Raw genomic sequence first — 17,780 nt, 5'->3', positions numbered from 1 at the left:
CTCCGCCATTGCCGTGCCATCCCACGATTGGACCGAGTAAGCCGCCTCCACTTCTACCGGGCGCACGCCACTTTCTCCGACTGGCCTGTGCCATCCCACAGGCGAGAGCATAACGAGCACCACTCCCTCTACTGATCCTACAAACAAGGGTAGCATCTGCATGAACGCAGCATGCATCAGGCCAAGTACAGACGCTCCTGGTTCGGTCAACACCAGGCTCAAGCTAAACTTAGCTAAGACCGAGATACAGTGGAGCAAATGAGCTTGGATTATCTAACAATTTTGGCTACAAAAGGGTGAACTGCTGAAAGAGGGAGTATGTGTAGGGCGTGCTGCATTAAGCTGGAAAAAAAACACACATGGCAACAAAAAAAGCTCCAGTTGGAAATGGAAGGCACGAGGAATCCTGATGCGCCCTGGAGCATTCATGCACCAGCTACACAAGACTTGGAGGTGCTGGGCCGTTACTGTTAGTCGGTGTGCTAGTGGCTAGGCTGTATGGGATTCGGATCAGAGATGGAAGGAAGAGGAAGAACAAGCAAGAGAGAGGAACACACAAGTGGCAGATATCATAGTTATCAGCGTACAGAGTTGTTATATTTTCTCTTGTCTTCCCATCCAAGAAGATCTCTGGCCTTTATACACCATTCCTAGCCAGTGATCTGTCTCAACAGCACAGCTGTTCTAACGCCTAGAGATCAGATCCATTGTGCGACAAACACCCGCGCATTCAGTTGCTTGTTATGCCTGCTCTTCCTGGGTTTTTTTGTTGTCGGACAGGCTACTGTAGATGGGCTGGTCACAACTTCAGTGGCCTGTGTCCCAGTGTCTGTAACACCCCCTCCTTTAAAACCTGCTTGCCCCCAAGCAGGTGCTTGAGGAAAGTGTTGCTTGAAGGACTCCAAATCCTCCCTGTTAGCGAGAGAGCATGGCCAGCCGGACCATTCACTATGCCAGATTTGCACATCACTGCCGTCCTCATCACTGCCGGATTTGTGAGAACTGACAGTGATGTACCTTCACTGCCGGTTATGAGCTTGAAAATAAAAAAAAAATGATTGGTGCTGGGCTAAAACCGGCAGTGAAGGACCACATCACTGCTGGTTTGTGGCTTGAACCGGCAGTGTTTTGGCGGGCACTCATCACTGCCGATTTAAGCCAAGAGTCGACAGTGATTGGGCACTATCACTGTCGGTTCTATCCAAGAACCGACGGTGATAAGCCTACAACACAAAAAGGCTGCAGCCGTCCTCTCCTTCCTCCTCTCTTCCATCCCGAGAATAGAGGTGCGCGTTTGGACCCTTCCCTCCATTGTTGCGGCTGCTCTTCACCATGAAGCTAGTGCTAGGATTTTGAAGAATGGCTTGATCTTTTTGCTTTAAGGTTAGTAACAAACATCCACTCCTTTGATTTTGTTGCTTAATTAGCTTCGTTTTGATGGCTACATTGCTTGATTTCCATTCTAGTTCTTTCTCCATTCTAGAGAGCACTTTTCCAATTGGACATTTGTGCAAGGCTCAAATTGTGGTGAATCCATCATCCAAAAGATTGGTGTCTGTTAACACATTTAAATTCCTAGCTAATTATTCCATCGTGGTCAAGATCATCATTGTTAGTATGTGATGCTATAATTAGTTGTTTTCCAAAAATGGTACTTTCGAGCTACAATTGTTGTTCATGAAGCTCGATTTCTTATTAATTCTTTGTGATTACTATCTCAGTATTTTTTTGTGCAGAGATGGATCGAGAGTGGATGCATCTGTCCCGAACGGACAAGTGGTACATGCATGGCGTCAACCAGTTTATCACCGATGCCAAAGCCCATGTTGGGAATGGGAACCCTGCCTTCTGCCCATGCAAAGATTGCAAGAATCATAGGAACTTTCGTCAAATTGAGTCTATACGATCGCACTTGATTACCAGGGGGTTCATGCCAAACTATACGATATGGACTATGCATGGCGAGGTTGGTGTTAATATTCTGCAGGAAAACGATGATGATGTGGACATGCCTGACGTAGCCATCCACGATGCTGATGAGGAACCCAGTGTCAACACGGAACCTATGGCCACAGTTAATAATGTGTTTAGGAACACGCTAGCTGACGACACCGAGGATAACGATGGCATTTCTCAGCTGCTGCGTAATATAGAGACCAGATGTCTTAGTGAAGGATAGCTGAGAAAGCTAGAGAAAATGAGACAAGATGGCAAAATACCATTTTATAGGAATTGTCCAATGAGCAAACTAGAAGCCGACATCATGCTATTAGAGTTCAAATTGACAAACAGATTGAGCGATAAAGGCTTCGATCAGTTGTTAGGTATAATAAGGAAAATGCTTCCAGAAAAAACGAGTTGCCAGAAAAGACATACTTGGCCAAGCAAATGATCTGCCCCATCGGCCTCGAGGTTGAAAAAATCCACACATGTTCCAATGATTGCATATTGTACCGTGGAGAAAAACACAAAGACTTGGACAAGTGCCCCAAGTGTGAAGCTCCACGGTACAAAGAAGGGCCGTCAGATGAGGGTACCAAGACCAGAGGAGGTCCCGTAAAGGTCGTTTGGTATTTCCCTATAGCTCTCTGGGTGCATAGGCTGTTTGCATGTGCAAAGTCAGCCAAGCTGTTGCGTTGCATGGCGAAGAGCGTAAGAAAGATACAATGATGAGGCACCCCACTGATGGGCATGACTAGAGGACTGTCAATACTATGTTCTATAAGGACATCAGTGGAGAGGTAAGGCACCTTTGGTTTGCTTGGAGCACAGATGGGATGAATCCTTTTGACCAGGTTAGAAGCAATCATAGCACCTGGCCAGTGACGCTCTGTATATACAATCTTTCACCTTGGGTCTGTATGAAGCGGTCGTACATCCAGATGCCACTACTGATCCAAGGGCCAAGACAGCCTGGAAATGACATCGATGTGTTTCTGGAACCAGTGATCGATGAACTAGTGGAGATGTTTGAAAAGGGTGTGCCGAATATTTGGGATGACTACAAAAAAGGAACATGTCATGATCAAAGGAGTACTTATCGCTACAATCACCGACCTGCCAGGTCGAGGTTCGTTGTCTGGAGAGAAGACAAAAGGCTATACTAGATGTGTCGAGTGCTTGGACGACACCGATGCGGTAAATCTACCAAATAACTCAAAGATAGTTTATATGGGACACCGTAGGTTCCTACCTAAGGATCACCCTTACCGTAGGAACAGAAAAGATTTCAACGGTACTATTGAGAAATGCTTAGCTCCAAAATATCAAGACGGGCCTGCAATACTTCGAGAACTCAACAAACTGGATGTTGTCCTTGGGAAGGGGGACAATGCAGTAGCAACGCCTGATGGGAGTGTTTGGAAGAAAAAATTGGTTTTCTGGAAACTACCTTACTGGCCATTTCTGAGTGTACGCCACTGTCTTGATCCCATGCACATCACTAAAAATGTGTGCGCTAACACTCTTAACACCTTTATGGACACCGGGGGGACATCGAAGGATTCAATAGCCACACGCCTGGACATGCAACAGTTGGGAATCAGGAAGGAGATGCATCCCGTGGAGCTAGAGAATGGCCAGTTCAAACTTCCGGTTGCGTCATAGACATTGAAGAAGGAAGAAAAGCGTGCGCTCATTTCTTTCTTCAATGAACTCAAAGTCCCGACGGGCTACTGTGCGAACCCGAAGAGGCTAGTGAACATGAGAGAACTTGTAACACCCTAAAATTTGCCTCTTTTGAAAATAGAGTGAAATGATTTATTTGTGAATTTTTGTGCACATGAAAACATAGGAAAATAAAAAAAATCATTAATTTAAAATTTATCATAAGGTAGCAACATGGTTGTGCATACATGTTGGTGCATTTGTTTTATTGTAATGAGTGGTTGAATCCAAAATTCGAAATGAATTTGAATTGCTTTTGCAAATAAAATTAAAAATAGCTATGAAATAAAAGAAAAGAAGGAAAAAGAGAATTAGAAAAAAATAAGAGGATTTAAAAAGGTGTAAAATTTATTTTTGAAAACTTATCAAAATTTCTCATTTAGGTTTGAGTTGAAAAAAAGTGTATTTGAAATCTTATTTGAATTTGACTTTGGTCATGTTTGAATTGGATTTGAAATAAGAAAAAAATGGGATTTGAAAAAAAATGAAGAAACCTCTCCTCACTCTCTCTGGCCCGAAGGCCATCCTTATCTTTTTCTTTTCCCCCGCGTGAGCCGAGTTGGCGTGCAGGCCCACAGCTCCTCCTCCTCTGTTTTTCCGTGGCCCCTTTTCTTCCATGGGCCCAGCTCTGCTTTCCACCTCCCGCTGGCCCAGCTGGCCGTCGGTCCACCTCTTCCTCCCGGCGGCCCAGCGTCACCCGGCCCTCTCCGCTCGTGGGCTGGCCCAGCCGAAGCCGCCGTGCACACGCCTCCCTCTCGCGTTGCGGTCATGTGCCTCCTCTGCGATTGACATGCCGGGCCTGCATGTCAGGGTCATCCCTTTCCTCCAGTCGTCCCAGAGCTGGACTCCGCGCCACCGGCCGTGTCCGCCCCGCTCACGCCTCCCACCACTTGCCGTGCCTCCCAAGGTTCCAGGCCTTTAAATACCGGAAGCCCGTGCCGCTGCCTCTATACTCCGCCCTCCAGTGCCATAGTTCCCTTCGCCGAGACGCCGAGCCGCCAAAGCCCCAAAAGCCAGCGTTCGCCATCCTCTTCGCTCAGCACCATGTCGCCTCCACTTGCTCCGCGCCGTCGAGATCAGCCGTAGTAAGTTCGCCTCGACCTCCTCTCCTCTCCCGTGTTATTCCCGTCGAAAATCATGCTCGGTAGGCCGAAAACCATGACCTCCGCTGCACCGGCAATGGCGCTGCCGCCGCTAGGTTCGCCGGCGGTCCTGTCCGGCCGGCAACCTCCTCCCTCTCCCTCCCTAGTCGAATCCTGACCGCCTAGATCTGATCCAACGGTCTCAATCGGTGGATACCCCTTCGCGTGGCGATTTTGCTAAAGAGTCCCTGCGCTTTTCAGTAATTGAACCCATAGTCCATTACGTATTAGATATAATACGTCTTCTACTTTTAAAAGCGTATTGTAATCGGTTCACTTCAAAAATACGTTTTTAGTTAATTACAGAATTGCCACTGATTTTATTTTAGCCATAACTTATCCATTTTAACTCTGATTTGACCCGTTCAACTTGCGTTAGGTTCGTAATTTCATAATCGACATGTTTATGCTACTGTTAGATGTGTTTTCAACTTTTAAAATTCATGATTAGATTTAATCTATTATTTTATCAAAGGAAATCTTGTTTAAATCATATCTTTTGTGTTTTAGATCCGTTTTTGCCCGTTCAAGTTGCGCAAGATTCATTGCAACGAGATCTACGCGTTAGTAACAGTGGTTACCATGTCACTACTTCTTGAATTTCATGGTTTCAATTCTAATTTGAATAATAATTATGCAATTGGGTTTTATAAATAAAATATGATTTCTTTCACTTTAGTTTTATAATTCAAACTTAAATTTGACTTAAATTATAATATCTATAGAATATCTTATATATGTTTTTATATAATTAAAACATATGAAGCTAATAGTTTTATATTTTCTCCTATGAGCAAATCTTTCGGTAGTTGTATCTTTTCAACCGTAGCTCCGATTAGCGTGCTTTTCATGTCTGTGTATTCGTAGTGAGACGTAGATTCGTTTTACAAACTTTTCATCTTGATTTTATGATTGGTGTACTATTCTAATTTAGATCTATTGTTTGCTTCGTGTATGATTGTATGGATGCTTGCATGGTGCTTTATGATTAAGTCCAGTCGGTGAGATATACGTGGTGATCAAGAAGAAGAAGAAGAACGTTGAAGATTAAAGCTTACCAAAGGATCGGTGTTTAAGGCAAGTATAGTATGGGACCATCCTTGTTACCTATTCACCTTTAATCACTTAATTCATATTGCATGTGTCTACCATGTTGCCAATAAGGATATCCTAGATATTTGATATCTTGTACCTTGATACCTTTGGGTTATTGCATTGGGTAGTATGATGCTAGTGTTCAACTACAACCATGATCTTGTAACTTGACTAATGTAATATGCAAAAAACACTAAAAGATGCTTTTTAGCAACATGGAATAAGGGGGCTAGAGCATTGGGCTACTTTTATGGTGCTCTAGATTCCTCTCCCTAAGGACTTATCTGTAAGTGATCATCTGGGACTTACAGTACAGCTGTGAGGTCTATATGGATCTGGCTTTAGCTCAGTATGAGGACCTTTTCTAGCTTGTTAGTGGTTACCTTTATTGGTGTAAGAATGGCTTGACGAATCGGGTATAGTGCGGCCTCTCTCCCCATGTGTATAGGCTGCATGTCAATGTGCCATTGGGAAGGGGGGCTCTACATCTGTTTGCTGAGTGAATCTAATGGCCCTAACTTGTTAGACGAACCTTTGAAAGTCTTCACAGTGAACCCTACCGACCTTCCTTGGTAGTGGGTCAAGAGGCTGATCACCTCGGGCGAAAGGGTAAATCACGACTCATAGTGAAAGTGTACAACCTCTGCAGAACCCTTACGGAATAGATGATGAACACTGATGATAAAGATGCTCACTAATGACTACTGTTTATGCTATTCATTATTCCTGTTTACCTGATCATGTGTTTATATGGGCTTGTGGATAAACTTGTTGCCACCCAATTGCTAAAAGATGACTCATTAAAAGCTAATCGCAGTTAAACCAGTGTCAGCCTTTTGAGCCTCAGGAACCCCATGTTATATTTGTTGAGTATGATATGTACTTACGCTTGCTTTATTTTTCAACTATTTGGATAAAAATCTTGGATGGGTACCATATTGCTAGAGTTTGGAGAAATTAGGCTTGTGATCAACCAGTCAGTTGTCCCTGTGGATTTGGAGTCTTCACCCGAAGATCAGAATTGTCTTTCCACTATTTGCTATCTAAGGTTATGTTCTTTATACTAAGTACGTTGTATATTAAGCATTGTCTTTTGATATTACCCTTATTTGTAGCTATGTGTGAGATTTGACTTCCTGGGCTCACATATGGTGTGTATCTGGTTTTGTTCTTAAAACCGGGTACTACAAAGTGGTATCAGAGCAATGCTGACTGTAGGACGCAAGCCTAGTTAGAAATTGGCCGTCTTAAGGTTTTGAAATTGCTATAAAATTCTTGTTCTATGAATCTTGATATTTTCTTCTCTACTACATATCTATCCTTGATATTTATCTCTTCCTTGATGCTTATTTTAAAGTCTTGGTTCCCATCTTCACTCCTTGATTTGATATGCTTTTAGAACTATCCCTCACTACCTTCTTGCGTAATCTAAAGATGAATCTTAGGATTGTTACCCCTAGCACAATAAAAATGATAGTATCGCAAGTTGAGTCAATAATTGAGTTGTGCATCTTTATTGCTTTGTTGAGTTGTCATTATGTTTGTGATTGTTTTGCATCTTTGTAATGACTGCAATGATCTTGTTGGGTATTCCCACAATTTTATTTAGTTTATAGGCCTAAGGTATAAGGATTAGTGAGATAAATAGTCGGGTTTTGGTTTTCTTCTGTTTTCTCTATCCTGTCTTTTTGGAGCAGTCTGTACTCTTCGGTTTATATCTTTAATCTTGGATGATCAAGAATCATGAGAAAATTCTGGACAATAGTATACTTCAATATCTTTCCCTGAGCGTAAGAATCAGCTTGATAGCTATTTTGGTTATCAAGATACGAAAATCACAAGGCGATGCATCTGTGCTGTTTAGAATCTGGAGTAGTTTCTGTTGTGCACTGTTTTCGACAGAGTTATCTCTAGAATTTGGAAAAGTGTTCTGTAAGGAAGTTGTGGAGAATTTTATAAGCTTTCCAACGGTATAAGCTACAACTTCATTGGATTAACGGAATGAGAGTTACAGCTATTTTACTGCACTGTTGTTTTCCATCCCGCGAGGAATTTCAGATTTCTTGTTCATGCTCATATACAAGAGTATCATTGGGATGTCAGGACGTCGTGATACTAGTTAGCTTATCTAGAAGGAGATGCAATCTATACTTTGGTGTCCCCTAGTTATCTTTTCTTAAGGGGGTAGCCAAGTTGAAGAATTTGCAAGATGAAGTGTCCTACGTTCTAGTTTGCGCAGTAGAAGCGTGGTGGTACCCAAAGTTGTGAGAAACTCAGAGTCTCAATGAGGTTTGATTAAAGGTTCAAGGGAGGTTTAACCAAGATCATCAAGATATTGATAATGTTACTGGAAAAAAGTTAGTTTGGGTCAAGAGACCTCAGCTAAGTGTTGGAAGGAGTCCAAGAAGTGGTTGGAGTAAAACCTAAGTTTTAGCTTTGTTAGATTCGGACAATAGTTTTATAGCCATAATGATGCACCATGTCAAGTTGTGGAATGTGTCCTTATACGGAAAGAAAAGTAGTGGCTTGTTCATTAAGTTGAGTAAGGAAGCATGAGTTGAACTACCTAACATGTTAACTGGAGTTATCCCTTGTGGAGCATGGAAGTAATATCTACTTGGAAGAAAAAGTGACATATAGGAGGATCACAAGAGTCTACATAACATCTTCACCAAGTTGGTCTTGAGCTTGTGATATCTTCGTTGGAATGAGATTGCTTATGACTTGGAAAAGTGTTATCACCTAGAGAAGCAAGTCATGGCTGATGCCCTTAGCAACGAAGAATTGTACTAAGAAGGTTCGGGTGACACCAAGGATTAATAATTGTATTCCAAGTTCGAGTAATTTAACCAGAGTCATTAATGTTGGTAGTAGAATTTCCTTCTAACTAAGAGATTGTCCGGCTCTGTTGGAAGATAAGTATTTTGAGGAAGGAAATTGGTATTATAGGAAAGGTGCCTAGTGATTGGAGATACCAGAGTATTGTTTGGAGCATTTGTCTTGGAATTAGTTGGGCAAGTGACTTGGAGTAAGATTCACAGGTATGCAAAGTAAGACGGAATTCTTATCAAGACGATGGAACTCCACGAGGAAATAAATAAGAATTCAAGGACGAAGTATCCCTATCTCTTAGTTGACGTCGTCCGAATCTCGAGGACGAGATTCATCTTAAGGGGGGTAGAATTGTAACACCCTAAAATTTGCCTCATTTAAAAATAGAGTGAAATGATTTATTTGTGAATTTTTGTGCACATGAAAACATAGGAAAATAAAAAAATTCATTAATTCAAAATTTATCATAAGGTAGCAACATGGTTGTGCATACATGCCGGTGCATTTGTTTTATTGTAATGAGTGGTTGAATCCAAAATTCGAAATGAATTTGAATTGCTTTTGCAAATGAAATTAAAAATAGCTATGAAATAAAAGAAAAGAAGGAAAAAGAGAATTAGAAAAAAATAAGAGGATTTAAAAAGGTGTGAAATTTATTTTTGAAAACTTATCAAAATTTCTCATTTAGGTTTGAATTGAAAAAAAAAGTTTGAATTTGACTTTGGTCATGTTTGAATTGGATTTGAAATAACAAAAAAATGGGATTTGAAAAAAAAATGAAGAAAACTCTCCTCCCTCTCTCTGGCCCGGAGGCCATCCTTTCCTTTTTCTTTTCCCCCGGGTGGGCCGAGTTGGCGCGCAGGCCCACAGCTCCTCCTCTATTTTTCCGTGGCCCGTTTTCTTCCGTGGGCCCAGCTCTGCTTTCCGCCTCCCGCTGGCCCAGCTGGCCGTCGGTCCACCTCTTCCCCCCGGTGGCCCAGCGTCACCTGCCCCTCTCACTACAAGATTTTCGGTCTACTGCAACGCCAAAAAAGTGTAGCAAAAGACCCAAAAATGGTAGCCATAGTAATTTTGCTACCAATTTTTTTTGGTTAAATGTCGTTGCACTTGTAAGGGTAGCAATAGCATAATGCAATGGGTTACATTTTAGTTGCGACACACAGCCCCTCTATTGCAACACTTTTGACGCTTTTGCAACACCTGGTGAGTGTTGTAACAAAAGCAATTGCAACCACTATGGGTGTGGTAATAGTATCAATTGCAACGAACTAGGCGTTGCTAGCGATACGTATTGCGACACGCTGGTCGTGTAGCAACACAATGCAAGCGCAACGCAACACAGGTGTTGCAATCGTGGTTGTTGCTACGCAGAGAAAGCATTGCAATAGAGGTTCTCTATTGCCACGTTGCCTAAATGGTTGCTATAGGTGGCTTAGGTTATTGCAACATCTCTTCAGGTTGGTTGCTACAGAGAGGTCGTATATTGCCACGTTTCTGAATGGTTGCTATAGATGGCATAGGCTATTGCCACGTTACTTAGGTTGGTTGCTACAGACAGGTCATCTATTGCCACGTTACTTACTATCTGGTTGCTATAGGTAGATTCCTCTATTGCCACCGTCATCTTTTTGTAGTTGCAAGAGATAGTTTCTCTATTGCCACGATTATCGTACCTATTGCCACGACTAAATGTGGTTGTTATATGTGCCATCATATATTGCAACGCCAGATTAATATATTAATAATTCATGTTGCGACACTTTGTTTGGTAGCTTAAATTAATAGTCGCAAAACGACAAATACATAATGAAGGAAGCATCGACATCCATTAAAACGAAATATAATTTGTTCATACAAAATCTTTAACAAAACACACCGAGTGTCAAACTAAATGAGAACACAAGTAGATAGCTTAACACATAATAATGTGTTAAGCACAGACAACTGTTTGAACTCATTCGAATCAAAAGACTAATGTCTACTGTAGCAGCGAAGGTTCCCTTGATATGTATATTGGCCATCGTCCCACCATTCGCATGCTCCTTCTCAAACTCAAGATTCCTCCTGAAAAAATCATTGACATGCATTAGTTAAACTGAGACTAGTGGTGGCAAAGCTAATTGAACACTGAAGCAAAACACGAGCTGCAGTACTAGAGTTCTGTGAGCTGCAGTACTATCAACCATGAACTTTGAAGCGTAAAGCAAATATAAACATACATGCAGCTGCCTCCCAAGACATTTTATGAGCACAAACACATCCATATATATTTCTAATCAGCAAGAGGAAACTAAGCCTGGACCATATTTAGGAGCAGAACAAAAGAATAGCTATGTACTTCTCCAAAAGGACTATATGTTCCTTTTTAATGCAAGGAGAGATAAAAGGTTTCACATAGTACCTGTGTATTTTTTTTGGACAATGCAGATCTTTTCCTAGCCGCAGTTTCCTTCAGTTGCTTTGCTGTAGTATAAACAGCACCCGAATTCGCTGCCAAATTACTTCTAGTCATGCGCCCTCTAGTGAGACGTTCTTTAGCTGCGGAAGAAGGGGGTTGTTGTTCTGGCTGGCTGGTTTCTTGGGTAACCTGAAAATAAATGGTTGGTGGTAAAAATTACACCCCTTGACAAGAATATGACATGCATGTTACACCACTTAATCATAAACTCTCTGATCTGCACACACCGGAAATATGCAGGAGAAATAAACATATGGCTCGCAAAATAAAAGATGACATAAATAAGAACTGAGCTGGAGCCTGGAGAGGCACTTACTAATGCTGTTGTGGTGGACCTGTTAAACAATTGTATTTTGGAGCCCTGCAATAACCATAATCTCCGTATCAATGTCTACACTCTGAGTATAATGAAACAATTGTATATTAATGTGCAAGCTATTGGCTTGAATGTTTGAATCCAAATTAGTACACCATCACAAACATGATCATGACTCCCTGTTAAAAGTGAACTAATGCTTACCTACTGTTACTGGTTACCTAAGATAACAACCAAGCTGCTGATGTGTTGCTGCCCACCTGCTTTTGTTCAACAACTGAAGCTGAAAGCTGCCGCTGGAAATTGGTAACGGAAGGACCTCCCATGCTGCTCTGAACTGTTGAAACCTGCAAGAAAAGAAAAGGTAGGACACATAACTCAAATTATGTGTGTAGTTTTATTTTTGACTTGAGAACTAGTGCTCACTCAGCTAAACAAAAAGAAATACAAAGAACATGTGAGAACAGTTACCTACACATAACAGAAAGTCCATATAAGTGATCAGTAAAAAAACAGATGCTATACGTCTCGAGAATGTGTTCACATGAAAAAGAATATTCTTAACTCAAGCCATGCAGAAAGTCTATACAAGTGATCAGTAAAAGATGTGGGAACGGTCACCTACCCATAACAGATCTTAGTTATCTATTTACTGTTACAATCTACATTTCAAAAGTACGGTTACTGTTTGCAGCAAAGCAACATACCTTGCAGAATGAGTGGAGTTCATCTTCTAGCTGTGCTCTCCTATAGAACAGCCTACTGGTAAGCTCTACCTCTGTCACAGATTTGCAGGTCACATCTATAACCAAGCATGTCTTCAGACTCCCCTACATTCAGAAGCCGTCCGTCCTCAGAGCTGTCAAATCTGTTTAGCCACAACACACTTTAAGAAAAGGTGGTGAATAGTTTATTCTACGAAAGGAGATAGGCAACCTGTTGAATCGCCGCTAACTTAAATGACCAAACTTCCATTCACCAAACCTTAAGTATTTCAGATAACATTGCACATAGTCTAAAGCCACATGCTGTTACCTGCGCACCAAAGTGCAAATATCAAACAATCGGAAAATACAGAGGATCGGTATTGAAATATCGAGTTATGGGGAAAAGGACTCAACATTATTATTTTTTAACCCACTAACATTCAGCCCATCTATTAAGCAGGTTCTTTTTGTTAGTGAAAGGAGGTCAGAGGCCCCGTGTTTCGCTGTGCGCATGTGGCAAAAACAAAAAAGAAAGAAGAGCAAGAGTAGGATTGTATAGTAGATCGCTGTCGCTCTCGTCCCATCCAGCCCATCCAGAAGCTGAGAAGCACGCAGCTGGTGCTCATCGTCCGTCCTAAACTCTGATCCGTCCCATTTCAGAATTCAGAGGCAGAGCTCGTGACTTCACTTCACTGCACCTGGATGTTGACGACCTTGCCCCCTGCTGTGAGCTTGGGTATGGTGAGGTAGAGCACGCCGTCCCTCACCTCCGCGCCGATCTTATCCATGTCCACGTTCTCGGGCAGCTACACCTGCGTCCTGTACTGGCCGAAGCTTGCCGCCGGCCACGCCTCCTCCTCGTCTCCCTCTTCGTATCCGCCGCTGCTGCTTCCGGCTTCTCGTCACCGCCAACACAGTCCGAAGCTTTGTTTTGGTAGAAATGCTCCTGCCAACTATTACACCAATATTAACAGTGATGTAAAACCATCTCAGTTTTCAAGCATTGTTTATGGGAGTCCCTACAATCTGGTACACAAAGAGCACTCAAAAGGGGAGAAAAAACAGGAGTAAAAAACTGAAAAGAACAGGTTTCAGATTTGCTGATCAGTGAGTAAGGTAGTGTTGAACCCCATTTAGATGGCTTCATCTTCAACTTTGGAGGCAGGTAAGAAAACAGCTTGTTAGCATTCGTATAACTCAGCTCGCCAATTCTGACTCTACCAGTTCAAGGAGTGATGCGACATACTTAAAAACCTGGAAAATAAGGGACCTCCACAGTTTGAAGTATTTTCTCATCCCATTATTGCTTAATTAATATTAAGTAAACATGCATCTTTTGTTAAGATGGAAAGCTCAATGCTCTTGCACTGGATTGCTTCAGCAATTTAAACAAAAGGACATAAGTATTATTAATATAGTATATTGCCCGTGCTAACGCTACGGTAGTATACATATATACATCCATAAACACAAGACCATTATTTAGAACATCATCACAAGTCATAATTCACAAAAGTCTATCAAATAAAGTCAGGGAAAAACTTAATTTGCAATGCTTCATTCCTAACAGGTCAACATGAAGCTACTAGTTGGATCCTAACAAGTCCTTGGTCAATACAAGGACATGAAGCTACTGCTTCCTAACAGGCCCTTTGCACAACAAGCACATAGTATGCAATTCACTACAAACTCGTTCCAGGTTCATGTTGTCTTTTTTTCTTTCTCACCTTGTTCAGTAAAGGCGCTTGGGTCCTTCCTTTTCTTAAGTGCCTCAAACCTTTTCTGAACCTGCAGCCAGAAGAGTGAAAACAAATAGCAGATGGTTAAAAGAATACCACTGGCTGAAAATTGGATGACAAACTAACTATTCAAGCATTTGTTCACTAGCCTTGCATGAACCAATAAGAATAATGTCACGACATGATGTGCCTCTTTGGCATAGTTTCTGCTTCACCATCTAACAGGAAAAACAAAAAGCAAAGTACTACCAAATGAATAGATTCTAAAGCGGCTTAAGAGGGCTGAAATTGAACTTCTGCTTCTCACAAGCTATTCCTACAAGCTGGATTCTGCACAAGCAGAAGCTGTGCCAAAGGGAGCCAAATGCATGACAAAAATTTGGGTCTGCTACTAAATATGAAAAGAATAAAATTGTTGACTTTCAATTGCAGATCCAATACCAGGCTCAAATGTACTACCTGTTCAAGTGATGCCCTTTCAACACGCATAGACATGCCCAGCGCTCTCTGATCTGTCATGTTAAAACCATGACCCATGAAACATAAAGATGATGATAGCAAAATTTAATGCACTAAATGAGCATAAACTAGAGCCTCATCCACTTACGCTTCTTGCCATTTATGTGATCCAAATAGTTGGCTGAATCTTTAACAACACATTCACATACAGAACAGTAGTACCCAGCCTGTCAGAAAGTAGGTAAAGTTTAAAGGAAACTTTTATGCATTGAATTAATCATCAAAGTAAGAGAGGTTCATTTCTGTAGAATGTTAAGATTGTAAATAGCATTGGTATGATATGCACATAATCAAGCCTACAACATGATAAAAGAATAGGAGGTAAGAACACAAAAGTATCTCCTACTAAGATCTATGTTTACTATCAAAGGAGCAAAGCAACTACATTCTAAAAAATTTTGTCAAGAATTATGATATGATGAAAATACTTCAAGATCACTGTAAACACTATATGACATGCCTTATGGGATTTATGCACAAACCTGCTAATTCAACGGTGCAATCGGGGTCACTACCTGGAAAAATAGATAATGAAAGGCGCAGTTAATTAACTTTTAGAAACAGAAAGGTGTTCTTTTTCTAAAAACAAGTTGTTCACAATAAAGGACTGAATGAAATTCAGAGTCAATCAGACCCATAGCACCATATCTGCCTCTAATTGTACACACTACACAGTTTTCCAAATCATGTAATGGTCGAAAAAACCCACAAAAATACCAATGAAACTAGAGGCAAGAAAATCAGGGCACAAATAATTGACAAAGTAGCTGCTACAGCATTTGGTATTTTAGTAACATAGAAAAAGCATGCTAAAATGCACAAAGTATATAGTAGGATATTTACAAACCTGAGTCTTGCCAAGACGAGAATCAAGATCAACTTCATAGTCTCTGTGCTTCAAAGGCTGTCTTTGCACAGGAGGACCCCTTTCTGCATTCAAAATTGAAAGGAGTCAAATAGAGAACCAAACCTAGAACAACTACATATTTACTGAACTAAAAGTTAGACCACATACCCTTGCCTTTCCAGGCTTCATCCTGGATCAGCGACAGACAAATGCAGAGTGAAATTAGCAATACATAGAGACAAAGAGAAGTATGATAATAGTTTTGTTCAGTCATGACAAAATTTAAAAAGAATAGAACACATTATGTGACCTTCTCCCGCTGCTCCCTCTGTCGAGCTCTCTCCAAGTACTCTTCCTTATCAAATTTCCTCCTAGAAGTATTGTCGACACCGACTGGCTGCACACATTATACAAGATATGAGATGGAATCCGTCACCAACCTGCGCACATCAAAAGAGATTCCCCTCTTGCTCCAAGAGGGACTTACAGTTCCACACATCCGAAGCAGGGGCCGACAATTTTTTTTATATAAAAAAATCGAAGTTAGTAGGCATAATAACACATGTAATTAGATCAGATCCGAATACAGATAGCTTGCATTAGGGTTTGGCAGCTCAGTTCGAACAGCAGGGAGGGAAGAGAAGCGGTGGCCGTTGCGCATACCTTGGTGGGCACTCGTCACCGTTGAAGGGCCGGCCGGCAAAGGGAGAAAGGGTAGAAAGGTTACATGGAAACACGTGCTCGCCTCTGGACCTTCCCGGCGTCTCGCTAGGGTTCCGCGATGGCGACACCGCGTTCCCGAGCCCCCGCGGCGACGGGGTCCTGGACTCGACGCCTTTCCTCGGCGGTGTCGGGCTGCGCCGCGAGGGCGCGCTGTGCCGGTCGTCTCTCCGGGGCGCGGGGCGGGCGCTGAGCGATGCTTGAGCCGCCGCTGCTGGTGCTGGAGGCCGCGGCGGAGCAGATGGTGTGCGTGCGTGCGCACGGATTAAACCCGGGTGTGTGCGTGCGTGCGGTTAGCGGGCTGGCCCAAAAAGAAGACAGGCCTCTGAAGGAGAGAAAGGAGAGAGGCCGAACCCAAAATGTAAAGAAGTTTTATATTTTTATTATTAAAATTCTTTTACAAAATACTTGTCTATTATTAAATAAAAATGTAAAATATACTGTAGGGGTGGTTTCCTAACACCAAATGATCTCAAATGAAAATTTGATAAACATCAAAGTTGTAGAGGTCATCAAGATCTACAACTTTTATTTTGGTCATCTTGTCATTTGACAAAATTTGAACCTTACAAATTTGAAATTTTAAAAAATGATAAGTTCGAACAAAAATTTGAGACCCAAAATGATTTCAACATAAAAAATGATGAATACCAAAGTTGTTCAACTCATTAATATCTACAACTTTTATTTTGGTCATCTTGTCATTTGACAAAATTTGAACCTTTCAAATTTGAAATTTTAAAAAATGGCAAATTCGAACCAAAATTTGAGACCCAAAATGATTTCAACATAAAAAGTAATGAATACCACAGTTGTTCAACTCATTAATATCTATAACTTTTATTTTAGTCATCTTGTCATTTGACAAAATTTGAACCTTTCAAATTTGAAATTTTGAAAAACAACAAGTTCGAACCAAAATTTGAGACCCAAATTGATTTCAACATAAAAAGTGATGAATACCAAAGTTGTTCAACTCATGAATATCTGCAACTTTTATTTTGGTCATTTCTTCATTTGACAAATTCTTAGCACACATTATTCACTAATCTTACACATGTCTCATATAGTTTATAAAACCTTATGAGAGATGTGTCACATTTGTGAACAATGTCAGTACCACTTTGTCATATGAAAAAATGACCAATACAAAAATTGTAGATCTTGATAAGTTATTCAACTTTGGTATTTATCACTTTTTCAGCTGAAATCATTTGGGGTACCAAAATCTTGTCTGAAGTTGCATTTTTTTAAAATTCAAAATTTAAATTGCTCAAACTTTTCATATGTATATATTGACAAAACCAAAAAAATAAATTGATAGAGAATGATTTTAGAAAATTTTAGGAAAAAAAATCATCAGATTTGGAGTTAGTATGAGGAAGAAAAACTAGTTACAAAGTTAACCCATAGATTAAAAAAAGAAATCACACTGTTCACTATGATCATGTAACGATCATATAGAACAATGTGATTTCTCTTTTTAATCTGTGGGTAAAACTTGTAACTAGTTTTTCTTCCTCATACTAACTCCAAATGTGATGGTTGTTTTTTCTAAAAATTTCTAAAATCATGCTTCAGCATTTACGTTTGATCAAACTTGGATGTGACAATGTTTTACACATTTTAAAATTTGAAATTTAAAATTTGACAAGTTCAAACCAAATTTTCAAACCCTAATTGATTTCAGATGTAAAAGTGATGAATACAAAAGTTGTTCAACTCATCAAGATCTACAA

At 40.9% G+C, this 17,780-nt stretch overlaps 1 protein-coding gene across 5 annotated transcripts; it reads right to left on the bottom strand.

The window, feature by feature from the left end:
* Positions 1-10,725: 10,725 nt before the first annotated feature.
* Positions 10,726-16,207, bottom strand: LOC136505212 (uncharacterized). 5 transcript variants are annotated; one of them, XM_066500360.1, is made up of 14 exons: positions 15,809-16,207; positions 15,632-15,718; positions 15,490-15,511; positions 15,322-15,404; positions 14,563-14,641; positions 14,415-14,467; positions 13,944-14,004; positions 12,915-13,169; positions 12,446-12,544; positions 12,217-12,377; positions 11,714-11,856; positions 11,510-11,554; positions 11,137-11,322; positions 10,726-10,799 (listed from the first exon to the last, which is right to left on the bottom strand). In XM_066500360.1, the coding sequence occupies exons 1-8, from the start codon at positions 15,818-15,820 to the stop codon at positions 12,997-12,999; spliced, it is 570 nt and encodes a 189-aa protein (XP_066356457.1). In that variant the 5' UTR covers positions 15,821-16,207; the 3' UTR covers positions 10,726-10,799; positions 11,137-11,322; positions 11,510-11,554; positions 11,714-11,856; positions 12,217-12,377; positions 12,446-12,544; positions 12,915-12,996. The 5 variants fall into 5 exon arrangements, with proteins under 5 accessions (XP_066356457.1, XP_066356458.1, XP_066356459.1 ...); XM_066500361.1 differs by lacking the exon at positions 14,563-14,641 and having other exon boundaries at positions 12,915-13,162; XM_066500362.1 differs by lacking the exons at positions 12,446-12,544; positions 14,563-14,641 and having other exon boundaries at positions 12,915-13,162.
* Between the last annotated feature and the right edge of the window lie 1,573 nt (positions 16,208-17,780).

The sequence above is a fragment of the Miscanthus floridulus genome, chromosome 14 (assembly GCF_019320115.1).
Source record: "Miscanthus floridulus cultivar M001 chromosome 14, ASM1932011v1, whole genome shotgun sequence".
Lineage (NCBI taxonomy): Eukaryota > Viridiplantae > Streptophyta > Magnoliopsida > Poales > Poaceae > Miscanthus > Miscanthus floridulus.
Note: the sequence above shows the minus strand (reverse complement) of the source record. Positions and strands in the feature narration are given on the sequence as shown.